Here is a 15,766-nt window from a genome sequence, read left to right as displayed (position 1 = left end):
GAATAGTTTCTATGTATGCATAATACACGAAAAGCTGGGCCAGAGGACAAAGGGCAATGTTTCATGTATGCATAATCACGAAAAGCTGGGCCAGAGGACAAAGGGCAATTGTTTCATGTATACAAAATCACGAAAAGCTGGGCCAGAGGACAAAGGGCTATTGTTTCATGTATGCATAATCACGAAAAGCTGAGCCAGAGGACAAAGAGCAATTGTTTCATGTATGCATTCTGTTTGGCAATGTTTACCGGTGACACAAGAACCATACCTAGCATGGTAGCGTTAACTGCTTGAAGTTGATGTTTGCGGAACTGCTTCAATCCGAAGATGCCTAACATAATCTGATATGGTAAAAATGAAAACAGAAGATCAAACATTTGATAACAAACCAGGATAAAAATCATATACATGGCTGCAATTGACACCACACCAGCGAAATCAGCAATCACACCCACACAAGATCAAATTCTGCCAATGCCACCAAAATCATATAACATAATATGCAAATGATACTTAAAAATCAGGAGTGCTAGACACACATGCAGCAGAAATGGGTGGAAAACACTTGCTACCTTTTGTACATCTTGATTGAAGGAGGGATCAGAAAGGCACATTCATACAAGATCAAATCATGCTAATGCTACAGAACTAAAAAGCATATTTTTCAATAGAAACCTAAAATCAAGAGTATCAGACACAAGCAGCAAGAAAAAAGACAAATCAGATAGCAAGAAAAAAGACAAATCAGATTGTAACCTTTTGTATATCTCGACTGAAGGCGAAATCGTTGCCGTTGAATTTGTCCAGAGGCGAGGGGGCGCTACTGGCGTTATTGCGACCGGTGGTGTTCGTTTTACTACTCAAGGCTCCAGTGTTAATGGTGCCTTGTTTCAAAGTGGTTTGCCGTTGTCTGTCGCATCGAATACATGGAGAATGCAAAGATTTATGATTCGTGCAGTACCAAGGCGAATTAAAAGCATTGAATCCAGTCTAGTTCAATTCAAAGATACCGTGGGAACAGACAAAGCTAATATTAGACTTTCAGGAGGAACAATGTTTGACATTGACCTGCAGTAATAAGGCCATCGTAATACCACAACAGAAAAAGAAACACACTCATAAGTTTAGGAGTCTTACTGTGAGCTGCCGGTATATGCGTTTATATTAGACGCTGGAGCCACAGGTCGACCAGAGTCCCTGAGGATGGGCATGACGGAAGGTTCGAAGTCGACAAAGGCATCGTCTTCTAACCCTGTAAAATTTAGTAAATTATTCTTTTGAATCGGCCGGATAGCATATCATCCTAAAATTCGATGTGCAATGACGAACATACAAGCTGTGATAGCAAATAATACCACCTACCATCGTCATATTCTGGTTCGGGCTGTTTGTTGTATCTGGAAGTGTTCATAATAGAATGTGGTTGTCCCTGCTTATTCTCCCTCGAAGTACCATTCGTATAATCATTAGGGAGATGCTGTTTATACTCGTGAGAGCTATTGCTATTGGTTTCTTGCGGCTTATAACTACTATTATTGTTTGTTTGTTGTGCTACTTGGCCACCGTGCGAATAGCCAGTTGATTGATTGGCCTGTGGTCGCACAGTAGTATTTACGCTTGTGATTCGTGGCTGCCTTCCATTGTTGATACTGGCGACACCATCAAACTCTGGAGGAATGTCAGGATCATAGTCGTCATCAGACTCATCGAATATGTCACATGCACCAGACTGCATCATCACGTTCTGAGGTTTGGCTTCCGTATGGTTTTGATTTAAGATGCTATCTCCCACAGTCCCTGAGCGCCTGGAGACCGAGAAATCATGAGCGTGTCTGTTTGAATTACCCTCCGCCGTGGCGCTGGATGTAACAGCATCTGTCGATATAGAATTCCCTAACCGACACACATTATCATGTAACTGCCCATTTTTAGAAACTTCCGAGTGTATCGTACGAAGTCCTCCCTCCACCCTTGCGTTACTTTGGCCATAGTCGCCCAAAGGATGCCCTCCAGGTGCTGACACTCCTGACTCCTGACTAATGCTGTTGCATGAAATAGAGCACGATCAGAAGTAGCGAGTTGATTCTCTCTGTATACTATCGTGTGGCGATAAACAAGCCTGCAGCAATACTACATACGCAGATTAGCAAAAAGCTGGTACGAATTTCTTGATGACATAAACCATACCTTTCAATGACAGCGTCTGTACTTCGCTGTTTCGCCGAAATTGCAGTCGTTTGTGTAACGCTGTGCAAAAAATTGGTTGCACCTCCAGGCGACAGTTTTACAATGAAAGCATTGATATCGCCTCGAAGAGAATCAATGTGCTTAAGCAAAGCGTCCACCGCGTCTCGCACGGTGTTCAGGCGTACCTTGGTTTGTTCGGCAGTCGCTATACGGGCAGCTTTGCCCTCAGGAGATGCCTATGATGCACAAAACGTTGACAGTTATTTGGATTGAGTGCCGGCGCTATCTGGAAACAGAAGCACATGTTCCCCGGGATATATATATATAAACAAACATTTAAAATACAGAATTCTTATACAGTACGCCGACACTTACTGTTCTACGAAGCGGCGCCGTAACTTCCTGAATCTTCGCATTCAACGTGTCCCAGTATGGGTCCACTATAACCCGTGCACTATTGTAGGAAGCAGGAGAATCCACTATGAGTGGCATGAAACGGATAGCTTGATGTCGATTATTGCAATGCATCACGCACAAACTCGATAAATCACAAGCCATACTCTAATGCCTCCCATGTGCTCTCGTCGGTAAGCGTCTCCCCTGAGTGAGCCACCTTATCTGTGATATATAATAGAATTGTCAGAAAAGCGATGAGTTAAAGGGGATATTGATCGGCTTTAATAAGCGAGAAGTGGCAATTGTTCTCAGTTATTCATTCACAACTCGAAGGCCAAAAATATACTCGTATGTGAAACCATACACTCTATACTTTCGATTGCCGTGAATACACCGTGTGCATGAGCGCAAAAGCAACTGAACTAGTATTCTGAATGCAGATACTGACTCTTACGCGGATCTCACGAGAAAGTGGAAAAAAGCAGTGTTTATACTCACCTTCATCTTCGTCTGCGTCCAGATCAATAATATTTTCCTTCTTTACAGCGGCAACTGGAACTTTTGAATTGCTCAGATCACCGTCATCCGAAGGTGTAGACAATGTGGATTGTAATTCGACAGCACTCCTGTGTATTACATGTCGATTGCGACAAAAATAATGTTATACAAACCTCGTGCATGACTGCCACTTTGCTTACTCAGTCGAACACACCTTAAATTGCACGATACATATTGTGATGAGCTTTGTGATTATATCTAAAGCAACATCGACTATTTTTTTTTTTGCAGGCATCGACATATAATGCTTATACCCGTCTGCGGTTATATCCAGGACTTCAGCTACATCCTCTGCCTTCGAAGCCCGTAATGCGGTCTCATAAGGATCCAAAGGCGCATCCTCCTCCAGACCTAGATCTGTAATGTGTCCCAGGTTAGTGAAACATAAAGATCATAGTAAACGTATGAACAGCAAGTGTTGAGTATTAGCCAATATGCTCGATTAGTCTTAAAACTGCGTTCATGTCCATCGAAATACAATGCCTATTAAACTCAACGTAACATACCAAGCCCATAGTCGTCGACTGATTGCTGGAGCAGATCAGTTGCAGCTTTTTTCTCAGCAGCGCACAGTGCCAGAGCCTCAACGGTCAAGCCGTCCTTTACTTTTTGACTAGTTTTAGTCTGCCTGCCCGTCTTCTCTTTCTGCTGACTTTTACTCTGACTGCCTGTACTGCACTCAGACTTCACCACGCGATACACGCTATGGCTCGATGTGAGCGATGGATACGTCCCGGAGAAGTCGTCGTCGAAGTCACCGATTTCGCTATACGGCGACGAAGCCCTGAACTTTGTTCCTGGAACGATATCACGAGCAAAACAAATCCATTTATATGTGGTCTACGTGCAGATAGCTGCACATAATTAGCGTACACAAAAAGTAACGTATATAAACGCGTACCATATCAGCGAACTTTCAAGTGTAAGATCATATAAATGCACTTATATCTTCATGTGGGTTTCTAACATAATACGTACCATACGTTCACATGTCTAGCGCGCACAATGAAACGTATGCAAACGCGTACCATGTCAGAGAACATGCCAGTGTACCACAATACAGATACACTAACCTACATGTGTGTTTCTAACAATATACTTACCATACGCTCACATAAGTTTCTATTAGCGTTTTACACGTACATACGAAAATATACACACACTAGCGCGCAATGAACACAGGTCACAGGATTCCTCGATATTAACGCCAAACCTCGAGCCTGTACGCTCTTACTAAATACGATACAGCACCACTCCGTAGATCTAGCGACTACCTATTCGATAGCACACAGAATTCTGGATAAGAAAGGTAGGTCTTTACAATCCATGGCAGTCAATAGGATCAAATGCAAGCGTGTCGAAGATCTATAACCTTTGTGTGCAAGTCACGCCACAATTGTATTCCTCACACGCAGAAGAAATAGATACAGCCGAACCGGATAGTCGAGCTCTACAAAGTATAACACAGGTCATCACGTATACACACCTGAACTTTTGGCGCCTGTGCGTAATTTGTTCATTTTGGCGTCATGGTCGCGCAGAGGGGTGGCAACTAGCTTCCCTCCCTGCGTGACATGGGTGCGGCGCTGAAGCAACTATATTGTCAAATATTGTGAATTGCGACAACAGAGTAAAGATCAGTCAGGATTAAAAAGTATTACCGAGATTTTATGATTGATGCGGCATGCAGCGCATGTGAACGGCGATACAATAACTGCATGTTTTAAATTGTGACACCCTAGCATGCTCGTTCAGATTTGCAAACAATTGCTGAACTTGTATAAAAGGGTTGAGTTGCTGGTGTATAAATTCTGGTGCAAGATGAATTCTAACACGCTTAGACTGCTCTAAGAAGATTATATATGATCTACTATTACCGCTTCAGCGAGGAAAAAAGGTACGTTTGACTGTAGCACTGTTTCACAATGCGGGGACTATATTCGAGTGGGAGGCGTACAAGAAGAAAGAGCTGCGATACCATGTATGATATGGACGAGACGAGATGATCTACGAAACGCACTGCGCTGATACACTACAGTATACAATATCATACTACAGATTATATTACAACATTACACAGTATACTACCAGACTATACGTACTGAACTGATACCACACTACACGAGTACATCCTGACAATACACACCTTAGTATGTCTCGTGGGTATGTTTTCCTTTCCAGTCGGCCCATCCTTTAACTGATTCATCGGCTGCAATGACTGACTATACCCATATCAATCACCGTGGTTTTGTGAGTAAATGATTAGAGCGTTTAAACTTCAAACACAGACGACTATGGGGTTTTGTAGCTATCAGCTTGTATTCGATTGTTAGAACGTAGTGTTACGAATCACGAGCACTTACGTGTACAACGTGGTTCTTGCTACCCCTAATAGTGCAGGACTGTAGGTAAATAGTGTACTACGCACAGCACGGCATACAACAAATAGCTACGAATCTTGGGTCACCTAGACTTATCACTTTCGTGTACAATATATTTAATGTCCGAGGTCAATGCATGTCAGTTGCCTGGCTCCAGTGTATTAAAAGAACGAGAGTATATAGCCCGCCAAAATATTTTGGAACAATCGAAGGATTTGATTGGCACAGATATCTCTGGTTTGTCTTCAGAATAAATACGCCAGAGAGAAGTTTCGAATCTTTATGTGTGTTGAATCATTTCGATGGTGAAATATTGGATATGTATTGAATTATCAATATTTGTATTTGGTTTTACTGGTCCAATGACATTATGAATTTGTGTTTTGACGAATAAATAATTTTCTATAAGTTAAGTTTTAATGGTTTTCATTGCTTTCAAGCGTGAACATTCGCACCTAATGAAAGATCTGGGTGAAATGAAAAAAAGCCGTAGTTGAGACTTGAGTTTTGAGTACATAAATATTTTAAATACTTCACTTGTTGAGTTGCGCTTGATCTTTCTTGAAGTCATGTCATCGCGTCGACCTGTTGCTTCACAACCGCTGTCTGCATTAACTGCAAACACGGTTCTGTTCCGAAATTTTCATAGACTATATAGTGTATATTAACTATCGCCTTGCAGGATGGGTTGTGGATTCAAGGGGGTTTCTCCCAATCAAATAATGGTGGTGTCTGGTAAGTGCTTTATATCTTCATTGTAAGCTTAGGGATTTGTTAGGTGCCTGCTTAATCTGATTCCAGTTCAGTTTCCGGATTAGGATAGCGAGTCTGCTTCGACCAGCTTCAGTAGTGCAGTCCGTTACACGTATGACATCTTCTCCGTGAATAATCATCACGGTATGTACACTGCCACAACTGATATAGAGCTGCAAGCAACTACCGATGCCTGACCTGATAGAAGCTGCACGGAATAAATGGCGTTTGGGGCTGAGAAACCCACAACTTGCGTCCATTTTTGATGTTGTTATTAGCAGTCCTAAAGATACTTCATACCGCTGCGAATAAAGATCGCCATCGAATATATGCTGATGTATGCGCAAATTGTTCTCAAACTAGTACCCACCCAAGCGGCCTCAACACTCAAGTAAGTGTACTTCGTATTATTTTTGCTTTTTCAAGGGGCCTGCCATTCTGAACCGAAGTACATCACCGGAGGGCGTACCTGGGTATGGCCATGGTGCCAGAAGGTTCAAAAGTATGTATTTATTCGAACGACTTTAGTATTATTCCGGACAGTGAGTGAGTACAATGTGCGCAGTACGTGCTTGTGCGTTTAACGATTGTTTCATACCGAACACCCTGCCGGCGTATCACAAGTTGTAAACATCCTAGTTAACACAAATCGTCGAATAATCTGGCACGTCCGGACCGTTGCGCTAAGCGACAAGAGTTAAACTTTCAGTTGGGCTGGAGTATCGAACGTAAAGGGGTTTACGACTATATCAAATATAAAAAAGGATCAGCTATTATAGGAGATGCCTTGTGCCCCGTCTACGCTCATATATTTCTATGTCGAATGTTGCAGGTTGCCTCTGAATATCATGACAGCCATCATCGAGTCTCGTGAAGTCTTATCTCAGGAGGGTGTGAAGATATCTGTGTCGGGTGTTGCACAGGTAGGTTGTGATCACGAAAGATGTAGATGTGGTATAAGACAATGGATGAATGCATATATGGAGTTAATGATCTTCCCAGTTGAATGTGATGTTGGCTGTGTTGCTTCCAGTTCGGTGTCCGCAAGTCAATAAAAACACGTCCAAAAATCCGCTAATGTACCAACAACTCGCACAATTTACAAGTTCTGTGTTTCCTCTGCTGGCGACAATGAAAACTGACAATGACAATATTAGTACGTGTCAAACTGTATGAAATATTTCCATTACATATGTCTTCAAGCGTATATATGTTATTCGTAATTGTTGGAGAAAGCCGGCTTCGTTAAATTTACTTCGAACTCTGTCCCCGTTTCTGCAGAGCATAAACACAGTTTCTGCACCCATGTACGGTTTAAGCAATAGACCTATTCCACGATTAATTTGGTTTATCGCGAGTGAACCTTCATCTCATGCCTAGTCTTGCTCAGTAGAAATGAAAGTGAGATAGAAATTACGCAGATGGACCAGCGCCGTATCCATCACTGACCTTATTCTGTGTTGTATCCATGCCACGTAGGTTAAAGTGGAGGCCAAATTCGCCGAAATGAGGGCCGCTGCGTGTCAGGTATTTCAAGCAATTCTTTTGACTCATTTGAAACATTTTGAACCCTGTAAACTGTTTATCATTTTCGATTACCCCATCGGATCTCTAACCGGAAATCAATCCATCCTCTCGAACATTCACAGCACTTCATGGGCAAGAACCCGAGTGAGATCGAAAGCATAGTAATGCAAACGCTAGAGGGGCATCAACGTGCTATCATGGGTGTAAGTTGATTCGTATCTCATGCATCTGTGTTAAATAAATTTAAATTATAGGTGTATGTATATGATTGCAAAACTGAGACTGTCTATGTGTAGTAATTTGATTATATTTCACGAAGGGTACCTTGGTTTTTGAATCAATGTCGGAACTTGTTCCGCACCAGATCTGTTATTGTATGGTGTGGACCTAATTTATACGTGAAGCGAGGGTATCGGTATATGAATTCATAGTTTCGGATTTCTAATCTATGGACTTGTGTATTGATAAATACAAGTGAATAACAACCCGATTTAGATCATTGTTACCTATAGTTTCAGGATGTATATAGTGTGCACATGATGTGTTCTCATTCATGATATATGTTTATACTCGTCTTTAGTACAAAATGCCTCTATAAATGAAGTACAATGTGCCTCTAAAAATCACTTTGGCAGCCGAGCATTTCGGAAAGGCCTATGACAAATGCTGATTTATCATTCGGGTCACTGTCGTTTTGTAATTTAGAACGGTATGACGAGGTTTGTCTGGATTGTCCTTTCAAAAAAGGTACAATTCAGCTGTATAGTCTGGTTTTTCGAATGTGCCTAGGTAGGCTTCGTGTGGTTCTTGAATACCTGTCGAGATGGACCTCAGTCCGATTGCTAATACACTTTCCCCTTCACTTCACTGACCGCAGACCATGACAGTTGAGGAGATCTACATGGATAGAAAAAAGTTTGCAGAGGCTGTCTACAGAGTTGCATCGCCAGACTTGCAAGCGATGGGTATCACAATTGTATCGTACACGCTAAAAGATGTTAGAGATGCAAATGGCTATCTTGAGGTGAGTTGTAAGTGGTCCTACCACAGAGTCTGGCATAAGCACTGCACGAGTAAGCTGCCGCGTCGTATTTGGGGTTTTTCTTGCGGGGGGGGGGGCTTTTGAGCACAATCAGGTTTGGTTGGTGAGCTGATTCACTGATTTCACTTGCTCCTGTAATGCTATCAGTCACTCGGGCAAAAACGAACTGCCGAAGTCCGAACCGACGCACGTATTGGAACTGCAGAAGCTGAACGGGATGCATCAATCAGAGTATGTCTTTCTGAACTTGAGGTCTCGAGACTCAGACAACTTTATCTGTCGGTGCTATAAAAAAAATCATATTATAGGCTCGGTATAATACCCTTCTGTATATAAATAATTGTTGCTAGCTCTCTGAGACTCTTAACGTGCACTAATGGTTGAAGGTCTGCATTCGCTGCGACAGGCACGAGTATCTTTTTGCATTTTGTAACCAATCTTTAACCAATCTTACACACTTCTTATATTGCAGCAAGCAAAAGCAGAAGAAGAAAGATTGGCTGCTAAATATCAATGCGACACTGCTATCGCGTCAGCAGAACGTGACTACAATGTTGCCCAAGAGGAATATAACAGCAGAGTATGGTCCATTTACGTAGTATTCTCCTTTGTATCTCACGCGTTGTTTTCGTCAGTGTTCAGAGTTATATTCCACAAGAGGATAGGTATGGGGTTGACCTGTGATGTACTGAAAGATACTTTAGCGTACTGAAAATATTTTTTAAGTGTTCACCCCAGACTTAAACTCATTGTACGCCACCAGGTGAATACCGTAGAGGCTGATGCGACACTTGCGTACAATCTGGAGAACGCAAAAACGCAACAAAGAATCAAAGAAGAAGAAATGAATGTAATGGTTGTCGAGAAGCAAATGCAAATCGAATTGGCCAAGCAAGAGTCTCTGAGAAAAGAGATGGCTTTGCAGAGTGAGATTTATCTTCCCAGTGCCGCCGAGTGCGAGAAGAAAACAATTCTTGGAGAAGCGATGAAGTGAGTGGAGTATCGACTTCTTCTGATAATTATGTTATTGATTATCACTACCTCCTTTGCAATCAAGGTTTTCCTGGGCAGCGCATGCGTGCCCCCTTCCTTGATGCTTGCGTTTCTCCCAGAGATTCGTTGTCGTATACTCAAAGACTCATATTGTTTACTTTACAGGGCAAAGCTCCAATCAGGATGTGATGCTCAAGCACATGCGATCAAGGTAGGGTACCATTCAGTTAAACTTTTTTCGATTCAGAATGTAAAATGTCTTTAGACATAGGTGTATGCAGCATCGTGTAGAGTATCTTAACTGCTCCGTTGCTCATTCCTGCATATTTGTTCTCATTTATACAGCTCAAAGGGGACGCCGAGGCACAGGCTATACAAGCAGAGGGAGAGGCTATGGCACAAGCTATGGAAGCGCGCGCGAAGGCTTGGGATCGCTATGGCAACGCAGCTGTAGCTGACATGACCTTCTCTGTACTACCAAAGGTAAGCCTCATATTATACACAGTGTTGATGGATCTCCGCGAAACAACGTCTCAAAGCATATTTCTACGTTGTTGTATTGAAACCTTGCACCTTTGAAGACGCGGTTCTCCAGCTTTCGAAAGATTTTCTCACCATATGCACAATTGTTTGCGATTTGTTTCGGGTAGGTCACAGCAGAAGTCGCGGCACCTATTGCACAAATGAATAAGTTGACAATGATAAGTGCGGATGATGATGACATTGGTGCGGCTCGGTTGACTTCTGAGATCGTCGAGATCATCACCCAACTGCCTGCTGTTGTGAATAAGGTGACTGGATTGGACATCACAAAGGTAAGCAAGCAAAGACTATTCATGTACCCAAATGTGTATCACATTTTGCTGATTAGTTACTTTCTCATTTTGCTTCTGCTGAAATATCACATTCGAAGTGCCAATTTTATTAAAAAAGTCTAAATCTGATCTGAAATGAATCCTGTTTTTTTTACCGCAGCTGATTCACGATGGTATGAATAACACGTCCACCCGCAATGTTGCTACAAGATAGCGACATCTCGCGACATTCACGGTCCATGTGCAGCGCAAAAATATCAAACGATTTAAAGCACCTCCAACCTGTGAGCTCTGGCTTGGCTCCAGTAGAAACATGCGGCGACCTTCACAGCGCTGGGCTATTACGGTTATGAACCACTGTTGCGACGAACATAAATGTAAAGGATAGAATATCTCTACCGACGGGATATCTGTTCGTACCGGACAAAAAGTACCATCACGGGACGGGGTATCGATTACAGACTGACATATTAAAGTATATACCCTTCATCAATCAAATATAAAATACACAACCCTGGTCTCATACTTCTTTGAAAAGGTACAGTGCATGCTAAGCGTTCACAATTTGGGCTGCAGTAACCGGCGTTCATGGCGGGTATCATATACTACCCTGAGTGCACTAGCCTTGCATGTTTTGGCAATTTAATCGTTTGTCAGGAACATGCATGAAGCACGCGACCAACATAATCAGTACGTCTTATTTTGCATATTACAAGTTAAAAGTGCGAGGATTTGACGTTCATAGAGCAGTTCGCTTTTTGACTCTACTCCACTGCATTGGTACGATTAGCTCTCAGTAACCTGAGTGTCAATATATTAGCCTTTGCTTTCCTGCTGCACCGCCGTTTTCGCCATTTTACAGTGCTGAAGAAAATTTATCGCTGAATCGCTAATAAACCGTTGAGTAGCTTCTTCGCCACCGGTGTCAGCCTTGTACGATTGTATTGGTCCCCAATTTTGCGGATAGCCTCGGCTGTTTGTAGCAAAAATATAATTCAGAATTTGAGTTGTATGCACTGAGTAATCGTAGATAGAGGTACTAAGATTAAATTGCTATCAATTTTCCGTTCAATGAAAAACAAATAATAGAATTTTATTGCCTATTGTGCAGTTCATTCATGAAACGTGAGCACAATAGAGTACAAGAGCGCACAACTGAAAACACAAGTACCTTGAGTAGGGTATGGATGGATGATCGTGGACAGGGCTTGTAGATTTACACCCCCCGCCATTGCAACAGTGAGCTCGGAAATCATGTCTCCGGCATGTCCAGCAACCACTGTGGCACCAATGACATCAGCAGATCCTTTCTGATACCACAATATGTGATTGAAAATTCGTTGATAGCAGGCTGAAAACAGCTCATTAAAATTTCAGTACCTAAACGTTGGGTCAATTAAATGGGAAATGCGCTCAACGGTTTTCCGGTCGGATCAAATACCTTGGTAACTACTTTGACGAAGCCTTCCGTTTCGCCCTCGAGAATTGCTCGATCCACCTCGTCCATTTCTTTGAATAAATAGAAATTGTTGTTTGTATTTCGAAGATGAGGCTTCATTTCGAAGTAGAATAAGGGAAACAGTCTACGAGCTAGAATTAGAGAACTTCAAAAGACGACATACTCTGCTTGTAGACGTCAACGGAACCGTGCTTGGCAATAGCGTCCTTCTCATATAAGCCCACATGTGCGACTTCGGGCTCGGTGTAAATCGCCCAGGGGATCAACAGATCAGAAGCCTTACTCTTACCAAAGAAGAGGGCATTTCGGACCACGATACGCGCCAAGAAATCAGCCACATGGGTGAATTTGTACTTGAAGCAAATATCTCCCGCAGCGTAGATATTGGAGTTGGTTGTTTGCAGGTAATCGTTGACAACGACGCCAGTCTTCTTATCAAAGTCTACGCCTGCAACATCCAAGTTGAGGTTCTCAACATTAGGCACACGACCAGCAGCAACCAGAAGCTCGTCGAAAACAAATTTGTCTCCATTCTTCATGTGTAGAACGATCTCTGTTTCCTTTTCGGCGCCTTCGCGTTTCTCGATGCGTTCGTAGTCAGACGATAGATAGAGCTTGATACCTTCCTTCTCGAACTGGTTAGTGACTGCAAAATGAGTAGTTTATGACATGATTAAAAACATGTATGCTACAACAAAACAGTAGATAAGCGCGCCCATTGCGCCGATACGGTTTCATATTTGCAAATCGACCGCTACGAAATTACATACTGGCATCGATGGCATCCTGTTCTTCTGCTCCCAAAAGATGACCCGAACGACCGAAAAGTGACACTTCAGATCCAAATCTTCGGAAAGATTGGGCCATTTCGCATCCAATTGCACCAGTGCCAATTACACCGAAACGCTTGGGCAGTTCCGTCAAGTTAAATAGTGTTGCGTTGGTTAAGAACTTGATGTCCTGGATACCGGGGATAGCCGGTACGCCTGCACGTCCACCGGTGGCAACACAAGCTTTGGAGAACTTCAATGTCTGCCCGTTCACCTAGATATTAGTTCGTATACATGTACTTGATGAAGATCTGAGGTCCTCACTGTCAACGTGTACAGAATTCAGCTTGCATGCGCTCAGACTCACTGATCGCCCGCATATCGTATTTATACAGGCGCTTGAGCACTTCAACCAGATGATGCCAAAGTTTACATCGCCAGATCTATGTAAATGTGAGCCCTCTGCAAAAATACGAGTGCTGACTCTGCTTCACTGTACGACTGGTTTCTAAATCTCACTCTCTTATGATCACAAACGCCATGATAGGCAGGTTACTCACATAAATCTGCTACTTTCACAGGCTTCATATAGATGACATACCTCGACAGTGTTCTTGCTGGTGAATTTCCCTTCCCCAATGTAAACATCAACACCGGCCTTTGAGAAGCGCTGTACAGAATCTACATCACTAATCTGCGCACGCAGGCGACGCATGCGCTCCATGATTTTGCCAAAATCAACCTTGACATCACTGCAGGTGATGCCAAACTGCTCACTATTCTTAACTTCGTAGATAGCCCTTGCAGCACGGATGAGCGCCTTGGACGGCACACAGCCTACATTGAGACAGTCTCCTCCCATTAGATGCTTTTCGATGATTGCAACCTGGAGCGTAAGATAGCATTCAATTAAAGCATACGCTTCGCTGACTCTCTTAACAGTACCGGGCGAGTTCAAAAAAATATGTATACACGGATAAAAACATTGAGGGAAGCATTACTTCTGCTTTATAATAGCGTAAAGAGCAAGCGAAAGCAGAATCACGTAGGTAAATTCGTAGAATCAGTGTGTTCACGCATAGCAGGTATAAAGATTACACAATCATACCTTGGCACCAACACCTGCTGAAGCGATAGCGGTAACGAGACCAGCAGCGCCAGCACCTATTACCACCATGTTATAATTTGGTTGCGGGGAGGGATCTAGAAAGTATGCGTGCACAGAGAACATTGAATATTGGGCCCTAGCAACAAGCTGAAAATGCGATATTTGGATCCATATCGCTGCTTCAATTAATGGCTCGCAAAAAAACCCATATCAGCGAAAAACATCACAATAAATGACCTGGAAATGGTATCGATGAAACATCATGACATACTTTTGTACTGTGTGGGGTGAACATTCGACAGCAGTTTGTTGTTGTGGACATCTAGTGGGCTGACCTCCAGCCAGTCAAGAGTTTCCATCAAAGTATCACTGTACTTTTCATTGTAATCGTGGCCTGTGAAGGGTGACGGACTTGATACCACATTCTCCTCCCCTTGCTATAATGATGTGAAGTGCGCATAGGTATAGGGGTGGTGTGATAGTCTCAGTTGAGGACATGGTTCATTCAGGCTGTCACGTTTTGCAACATCATCTTTTTAGCTGGAAGTAGACTAACCAATATTCTGACTGGAGAGGAATAAGCTGTGATGATCCTAGATTCAAAAGAATAAATATATTGCACAGCGCATACAAAACTACTGTGAGTCTTCAGAACTTGGAGAATTGACATTTACATCAACTACTTGCTAAATCTTGAGTAAGTATCAAATGTATAAGCATGTTCGGAAACAATCCTGGGGGCAAATTGTAAGTTTTATTGCTGCATCTTATAATAGAGCTGATATTTCGATAAAATTCGAACTAACTTGCAAAACAATAGACAATTGTAAACCATCAAAAATCGTAGGTGCGAATAGCGTACGGGAATCGATTGACTCGAGTAGAGTCAAAATTATTAGAAAAATATGTAAATACCACAACCATATTCATAAACACGCTCTAAGTCCTCAAGATAACAAGCCTCCAGAATCGGTACAAGAACCACCAATGCAAAAGTACATCGTTGAGATCTACATAATATGAAATTTAAGCATTTGTTGCGGGGTTTCCTTGTATCGTTTGTCGAAAAACTCAAAAGGAACAACCTACCAAATACGGGTGGTCTCCGAAGAGTGTGTGCACAGCAACGTCATCCTTGAATCGATAGAAATAGTAGGCATCTTGTAGATCGATAAGAGAGGATGAAAAAGAGCCGCCAAGTTGATGACTCATTAAACTAAATCAAGCAAATTTTTAGAATCGATCAAACCTAAAAGGTCACGATAGGATTTGTGCGAATTCAGTGCGACACGCCAAGCGAGCGCCTAAGGTATATTCACAGCAGAACAATTGTTGTTTAGCACGCCAGTAACAATATTTACCTTTCAGATCGTGATCTCCGGTCGCGTGTTCGAATACACCTTGCTTGAACATCTCCTTTCCAAGGTTTAAGGCCTCTGCACGACCAACCTGTTAGATATTTGAAGCTCGCATGAGAGGCGCATACCAGAGCATAGATAGCACACTGACTGTTTTGGACTTTGATATCGATAACTCATACATTGCTGAGTTGTATTCATAGTGATATATGTACCGAATAATGAAAACAAAATTGCGAATACCCTTCAAGGCACGAGCGTTCTACTAATACACAAAACATAAAGTTCAATTATGGCCGCTAGCATTCAATTCATCGGACAATATCATGGGGATGCAAAACAGTTCTACATTAACTACAACATCTAATACAGAATCATACCGAAATTATTCAGATACAAGACAGTAGGTATAGAGTTGA

The 15,766-nt window shown here is 42.4% G+C and overlaps 3 protein-coding genes across 3 annotated transcripts in view; 1 reads left to right on the top strand and 2 right to left on the bottom strand.

The window, feature by feature from the left end:
- SARC_03070 (hypothetical protein) overlaps nt 1-5,347 on the bottom strand; it is a gene marked incomplete at its 5' end in the record, with an annotated part of 12,660 nt that extends 7,313 nt beyond the window's left edge. Inside the window, 12 exons of the mRNA XM_014303156.1 lie at nt 269-341; nt 757-910; nt 1,138-1,252; nt 1,363-2,042; nt 2,188-2,423; nt 2,563-2,641; nt 2,748-2,805; nt 3,082-3,209; nt 3,396-3,498; nt 3,648-3,938; nt 4,628-4,736; nt 5,288-5,347. Of these exons, the coding sequence (XP_014158631.1) occupies nt 269-341; nt 757-910; nt 1,138-1,252; nt 1,363-2,042; nt 2,188-2,423; nt 2,563-2,641; nt 2,748-2,805; nt 3,082-3,209; nt 3,396-3,498; nt 3,648-3,938; nt 4,628-4,736; nt 5,288-5,347 (2,086 nt within the window). The remainder of the gene's footprint in view (nt 1-268; nt 342-756; nt 911-1,137; nt 1,253-1,362; nt 2,043-2,187; nt 2,424-2,562; nt 2,642-2,747; nt 2,806-3,081; nt 3,210-3,395; nt 3,499-3,647; nt 3,939-4,627; nt 4,737-5,287) is intronic.
- A 749-nt stretch (nt 5,348-6,096) lies between these two features.
- Nucleotides 6,097-11,191, top strand: SARC_03069 (hypothetical protein). The gene is made up of 13 exons (XM_014303155.1): nt 6,097-6,257; nt 6,702-6,777; nt 7,108-7,198; nt 7,755-7,802; nt 7,925-8,005; nt 8,680-8,826; nt 8,992-9,075; nt 9,317-9,424; nt 9,608-9,834; nt 10,003-10,048; nt 10,183-10,320; nt 10,488-10,652; nt 10,813-11,191. Exons 1-13 carry the CDS (start codon nt 6,206-6,208, stop codon nt 10,864-10,866), a joined length of 1,317 nt encoding a protein of 438 aa, XP_014158630.1. The 5' UTR covers nt 6,097-6,205; the 3' UTR covers nt 10,867-11,191.
- SARC_03068 (hypothetical protein) overlaps nt 10,704-15,766 on the bottom strand; it is a 5,654-nt gene continuing 591 nt past the window's right edge. Inside the window, exons 2-11 of the mRNA XM_014303154.1 lie at nt 15,351-15,438; nt 15,079-15,149; nt 14,261-14,426; nt 13,990-14,084; nt 13,483-13,767; nt 12,882-13,155; nt 12,275-12,757; nt 12,094-12,161; nt 11,824-11,962; nt 10,704-11,625 (exon numbers count right to left, since the gene is read on the bottom strand). Of these exons, the coding sequence (XP_014158629.1) occupies nt 11,528-11,625; nt 11,824-11,962; nt 12,094-12,161; nt 12,275-12,757; nt 12,882-13,155; nt 13,483-13,767; nt 13,990-14,084; nt 14,261-14,426; nt 15,079-15,149; nt 15,351-15,438 (1,767 nt within the window). The 3' untranslated portion in view covers nt 10,704-11,527. The remainder of the gene's footprint in view (nt 11,626-11,823; nt 11,963-12,093; nt 12,162-12,274; nt 12,758-12,881; nt 13,156-13,482; nt 13,768-13,989; nt 14,085-14,260; nt 14,427-15,078; nt 15,150-15,350; nt 15,439-15,766) is intronic.

This window comes from Sphaeroforma arctica (assembly GCF_001186125.1).
Source record: "Sphaeroforma arctica JP610 unplaced genomic scaffold supercont1.149, whole genome shotgun sequence".
NCBI classification, from domain to species: Eukaryota; class Ichthyosporea; order Ichthyophonida; genus Sphaeroforma; species Sphaeroforma arctica.
Note: the sequence above shows the minus strand (reverse complement) of the source record. Positions and strands in the feature narration are given on the sequence as shown.

Bases quoted from the DNA above. Each gene is read 5' to 3' on its own strand.
- SARC_03069 (XM_014303155.1), top strand. From the start codon at position 6,206: ATGGGTTGTGGATTCAAGGGGGTTTCTCCCAATCAAATAATGGTGGTG. The intron at 8,006-8,679 runs GTAAGTTGATTC...CACTGACCGCAG, and splicing joins ATCAACGTGCTATCATGGGT to ACCATGACAGTTGAGGAGAT. The intron at 9,835-10,002 runs GTGAGTGGAGTA...TTTACTTTACAG, and splicing joins ATTCTTGGAGAAGCGATGAA to GGCAAAGCTCCAATCAGGAT.